At 41.3% G+C, this 6026-nt stretch overlaps 1 protein-coding gene across 1 annotated transcript; it reads right to left on the bottom strand.

Annotated features, from left to right (window-relative positions):
* Positions 1-624: 624 nt before the first annotated feature.
* Positions 625-2271, bottom strand: LOC145112055 (uncharacterized). Its single transcript, XM_079048270.1, has 2 exons — positions 2215-2271; positions 625-2109 (listed from the first exon to the last, which is right to left on the bottom strand). The coding sequence occupies exons 1-2, from the start codon at positions 2269-2271 to the stop codon at positions 625-627; spliced, it is 1542 nt and encodes a 513-aa protein (XP_078904396.1).
* Positions 2272-6026: the final 3755 nt, after the last annotated feature.

Genomic DNA, 6026 nt, shown 5'->3' with positions numbered 1-6026 from the left:
CGGCTTCGAATTCTTCTTGGTAAGTAAGTGCTTTATGGCTGCATGGTCCGGATATATGATCACTTTAGTTCCAAGGAGGTATTGCCGGAACTTCTCTAGTGCAAACACAATGGCAAGCAACTCTTTTTCTGTTGTGATATAGTTGCTATGTGCACTATCCAGGGTCTTTGATGCATAGTAGATGACATGATGTGCTCGATCCACCTTTTGTCCCAAAACCGCCCCAACCACGGTATTGCTAGCATCGCACATGATCTCGAATGGAAGATCCCAATTTGGCGGTTGAATGATGAGTGTGGATGTCAATAAATCCTTCAAATGATCAAATGCACTTTTGCATGCATCACCAAACTCAAAATCGGCTTCCTTTTGTAAAAGTTGACACATCGGCACCGTGATTTTGGAAAAATCCTTGATAAACCGCCGATAGAAACCTGCATGCCCAAGAAAAGAACGCACTTCTCGAACATTTGTCGGGTATGGTAAGCTCTTAATAACATCTATCTTGGCTTTGTCAACTTCCAAGCCTTTTTGGGACACAATATGACCTAAAATCAATCCTTTGTCCACCATGAAATGGCATTTTTCATAGTTAAGCACAAGGTCTGTGTCAATGCACCTTTGCTAAATTTTTGTTAGATTGCTTGAACATTCATCAAAGGAGTTTTCATAGACTGTGAAATCATCCATGAAAACTTCAATGATGTTTTCAACATATTCAGAAAAAATGCTCACCATGCATCTCTGAAATGTTGCGGGTGCATTGCATAGACCAAAAGGCATACACCTATAAGCAAATGTGCCAAAGGGAAAAGTGAAGGTGGTTTTCTCTTGGTCTTCCGGGGCTACCGGAATTTGATGAAAACCCGAGAAACCATCCAAGCAACTATAATGAGATTTACCCGCCAATCTCTCTAACATTTGGTCAACGAATGGCAAGGGAAAATGGTCTTTTCTCGTTGAGGCATTCAACTTTCTATAGTCAATACAAACCCTCCACCCGTTTTGCACACGGGTTGGCACCAAATCTCCCTCTGAATTCTTGACAACTGTGACCCTGACTTTTTTCGGGACTACCTGAACGAGGCTCACCCATTTACTATCTGAGATAGGGTAGATCATACCTGCATCCAAAAGCATGGGTGGGTTCAATCTTCTTTGTGCCTCTCGGGTTGGTTTGAAGTCTTCCTCCATGAGAATCTTATGCATGCACAAGGAAGGACTCAACCCTTTTATGTCAGCAATTGTCCACCCAATAGCTTTCTTATACTTTTTCAGCAAAGTCACCAACTCATCTTCTTCTGCAATGAAAAGCTTGTTGGAGATAATGATAGGCAAAGTATTCTCTTCTCCAAGGTATGCATACTTCAAATGATCTGGAAGAGTCTTCAATTCTAGCTTAGGTGCCTGCACAACGGAAGGAAGAAGTTTTGTGTTAGAAATGGGCAATTTCACATTGCTATTATCATACTTCATTTTCTTCTTTTCTTCCATGAACTGCACTATTTCCAGCAACTCTTCATCTAACTTGAAATTTTCTGCAATCTCTTTGACCGAATTGTTATCAAAATTCCTGCTCAAAACTAACTCCAACAAATCATGGTTAGTCAAATCAAAACACTTTTCAGTCAAAGGCTGGATTATATCAACAAATTTTATGTAATGAAAATCACTTGGGTACCGCACTGCTTCATAGATATTAAAGTTGATGACCTCCCCATCAAATTCCATGGACAATGTACCATTGTAGACATCAATTTTTGTTCTTGCTGTTTTTAAGAATGGTCTACCTAAAAGTATGGAACTCGAGGTTGGGTGGTCATCATCTCCCATATCAAGCACATAAAAATCTGCAGGAAAGACAAGCTCATTAACTTCCACTAAAACATCATCTAATACACCTTTTGGGTGTACTATAGAATGATCTGCAAGTTGGATAATCACCCCGGTTTTTGTTAAAGTGCCTATGCCAATAGATTTATAAACAGAATATGGTAAAACATTGATTGAAGCTCCTAAATCTAGCATAGCACGGGGGACATAAAGGTTTCCCAATTTGCAAGGAACGGTGAAAACACCCGGATCCTTGCACTTTGGGGGCATCCTTTTCTGCAAAACTGCAGAAACATTTTCACTTACTTTCACTGTCTCATTACCTCACAGCTTCTTTTTAGATGTGCAAAGTTCCTTGAGGAACTTAGCATATCTAGGTACCTGTTTGATCGCATCTAAGAGGGGAATGTTGACTTCAACTTTTCGGAACATTGCCATGATCTCACTATCTTCTCTCTCTTTTTTTGTTGCTGCTCAATCTTGATGGAAAAGGTGGTGGTGTGATCTTTGCTTCTTTCTCTTCCGACTTCTTTTTCTCCACCATTTTTTCTTTCTTTTCATCCTTCTTTGGTGGTTCTTCTATCACCAACTCCTCTTCTTATTCTTCGGGCATCTTCGGGCCATAATATTTCTTTCCACTCCTCAAGCTAATTGCACAAACATTGTGTTTTGGGTACTTTTCAGTTTGAGGAGGTAGCTTTCCTTGATTCTCCATTTTGCTCACCGATTGAGCAAGTTGTGCCATTTGTTGCCCAAGATTCTTGATGCTTGGCTTGGTCTCTTGCTGAAAACTTTGAGTGCTAGTGGCAAGGCTTTTGACTATGTCTTCTAAGGACATACTCGAGGACCTGGCTTGTTGAGGAGGAGGTTGTGGTTGCCTCGGTTGGTAATTTTGTTGTGGGAATGGAGGCCTTTGTTGATGTTGAGGAAATGGTGGTCTTTGTTGATAACCTCCATGTTGATTACCTCCCCAACCTTGATTGTTGTTCCATATTTGATCACCCCTTGGCTGCTCAAATCCCCTTTGATTCGACCCGGAATACCCTCCTAAAGCATTGGCTTCCGCATAATCCTCATCTTGAAGTTGAGGGAACATGTCGGTTGGGTGCCCTACTTGAGTGCAAATACCACAAGGGCGGGGTGTGGGCTGCACACCCTTGTCTTTAGCCAACATCATTACAACTTTCGTAAGCTCGGACAATTGAGCTTCAATTTGAGGAGTTTGGACCTCTTTTACACTTCGGGGTGCATCCGTTTACCATTCTTCATCATGGCTTGCATGTTTAGAATCTTCAGCTATATTCTTGATTAAGTTGCGGATTTCGGTTGGAGTCTTATCGGGTAAAGATCCACCACTCGAAGCATTAAGAAGCCTTCTTTCCATTGGGGTCATTCCTTCAATGAAATATTGGAGGAGTTGGTACTCGGTAATTCCATGCTTGGGACAACGGGCACAAAGCTTTTTGAACCTCTCCCAATATGTATGAAAGGCTTCTCTCTTGTGTTGTTTGATCCCAATTATCTCTCTTCTTAGGGCCGAGGCTTTCATTTCTGGGAAGTATTTGTCTAAGAAGAGGCGTGCAAGATCTACCCATGTGTTGACCGTCCCCGGTGGGAGGTCATAAAGCCAATCTGTTGTTGAGTCTTGCACTGCAAAGGGGAATGCCCTAAGCTTAATTGGATCCTCCGTGACATTGTGTGGTTTCATGCCCACACACACAACATGGAATTCGGTCAGAAACTTGTGAGGATCTTCATTTTCCAGGCCTCTAAAGGTTGGGAGTAAGTGGATGAGCCCGGATTTCAGTTCTAGGTTGGTGGCTGCCGGATATGTAATGCAAAGAGGTTGTTGAGTAACCTCTTGCCTCGACCATTGACGGAGAGTTTGTTCGGGTGGTGGGTTTGGAGGTGGATTCCCTCCATGGTTATCTCCCATGGTGTGAGTGGTGGTCGAAGTTTTTGTGGGTGTAGTGTTTGGAAGAATATAAGTAGGTGAAGATGGTGGAGTAGTATTTTTGAGTGAGGATGGTTAAGATGAGAGTGATAGGCTTTCTGTTTCGGATGCGGACACACTTGAGAGGGGTATGTCCTCCCAAATGTTGATTACTGGAGGGTTAGAAGATGCAGAAGTCCCGGAACCCGGTCGCCTCTTACGAAGCTTGGCTTGCTTCCTTAACTTCTTTGCGGTCTTCTCTATCTCCGAGTCAATTGGCAATGGTGTACATGTACGGAAAGATCTAGGCAAAAACAATTAGTAACACCGTGTCCCCGGCAACGACGCCAATTTGTTAGGGGTGTCAGACCCAACAAATAAAGGGGTATGATATACTCCAAAATAACACTACTATATTGCACTAAAAGGTAGTACAAGGCAAGTAGGGTCGCTCCACAGAGACACGGGACAATTGGTCTATACCTCTTTGCGCAAGGTACTTTGGTCACAAAAGGGGGTTTTGTTTGCAAAAGTCAAATAATGACAATAACAATCAACTTTGGAACATGCAGAAAATGAAATAGATTTGTAAACAAGTTGTAAAAGTGCTTCCAGTTCTAGTTCTCAATGTTGTCATTTAACCTGATTATGACTTGATGTAATTTGTGATTACTATTCTAAGTTGGTACTAAAAGATATTAACACGCTCTAATACCTCTCGCTTGCCAAATTATCTAACCAAAACACGCTCTTTGACTAGACCTAGCTTTACTAATTCAACCTAAACACGCTCTTAGATTGTATTGAAAAAGTGCATTAAGTTTTGTACAAGCTTCCCAACAATGTTCATTTCTTCTCATACGCTCGGAAGTGTGAAAACATGTGATAAATGTTCTACAATAAGAAAACCTATTGTTTGTTACCAACCATTAACTTTATAGAACGATTAGGTTCCCTAAAAGTTAATTAACTACACAAAAATTCAATTCATGAAAGTGGCCAATCAAACACAAATCAAATTTAAGGATTCTAGTTTAAACAAGAACATAATCACTAGAATAGAATCACAAATCAAACATCAAATCATATGCTTCAAGTCAAACAATCAACATGTCTTGAACAAGAACTAGAAACCAGGGTTTCTTAGCCACACATGGCTAGAACAAGATCACAAGAATAAAAGATGGAAATAATGTGCAATTACAACTTACAAATAAGAGAAATAATGTTTCCAAATGATAAATGATAAAATCCTTGCAAAAACCTTCGAAATCCCCTCTCAAAATGTGCTCTGATATGTTGTGTGTGTCCCCAAATGACCCAATTTCCGTAATATGAAAAATAGGAAAAACTGCCAAAAGTTGGTTTTTTTGGGTCGAACACGGCCCGTGTTGAGCATAAGGAAAAAGTGACACGGCCCGTGTTCAGCTTGGTCAACAGTTCCCATTTTGGTCAATACGGCCCGTGTTGATTTTGCAATGTAAATCCAACACGGCCCGTGTACCCTTCTGACTCCGACTCCAAACTTGATTTTTCCAACTTTTTCGTTCTTCACCCGATCATCCCGAAATCTTCACCAATGCTTCCCGGCACCTCCCAAAGCGCATTCCAAGCTCCGGTTTACCTGAAAAATACATGAAAGTGTGAAAATAAGGTTGTTCTAGAGACTAACATGAATATGATGAAATACAAGGAAAAGGAAGAACAATTATGCTAAATAGATGCATGAAATGGGACTAAAAGGTGTGCAAAAAGGTGCACAAATTGCACCTAACAGGATGTCATTGTCAATACAGATGAAAAGCATAAACAAAAAAAAAACAACATAGGCCACAAAAACAACAAAGGACTTACAACATTCTATTTATTTCTACTTGCGTCCATAGAGGGCTTCGAAAGGCGCAACCTTGATGCTGGTATGGTAACTGTTGTTGTAGGAAAACTCAACCAAGGGCAAATGGGTGTCCCACGACTTACCGAAGTCAATGACACATGCTCTCAACATGTCTTCCAAGGTCTGGATGGTTCTCTCACTCTGCCCATCTGTCTGAGGATGGTAAGCTGTGCTCATATCCAACTTAGTTCCAAGAGCTTTCTGCAGGGACTGCCAAAAATCTCGAGGTGAACCTGCTATCTCGATCGGAGATAATGGACACAGGCACACCGTGCAGTCGGACTATCTCTTGGATGTATATTTGTGTGAGTCTCTCAATCTTGAAGTTTTCCTTGATCGGCAGGAAGTGGGCGGATTTAGTCAGTC

This window comes from Lactuca virosa, chromosome 1, assembly GCF_052849685.1.
Source record: "Lactuca virosa cultivar CGN04683 chromosome 1, Lactuca_virosa_CGN04683_v6, whole genome shotgun sequence".
Classification (NCBI taxonomy): Eukaryota; Viridiplantae; Streptophyta; class Magnoliopsida; order Asterales; family Asteraceae; genus Lactuca; species Lactuca virosa.
The sequence above is the reverse complement of the archived record's forward strand: the minus strand, read 5'-3'. Positions and strand labels throughout refer to the sequence as shown.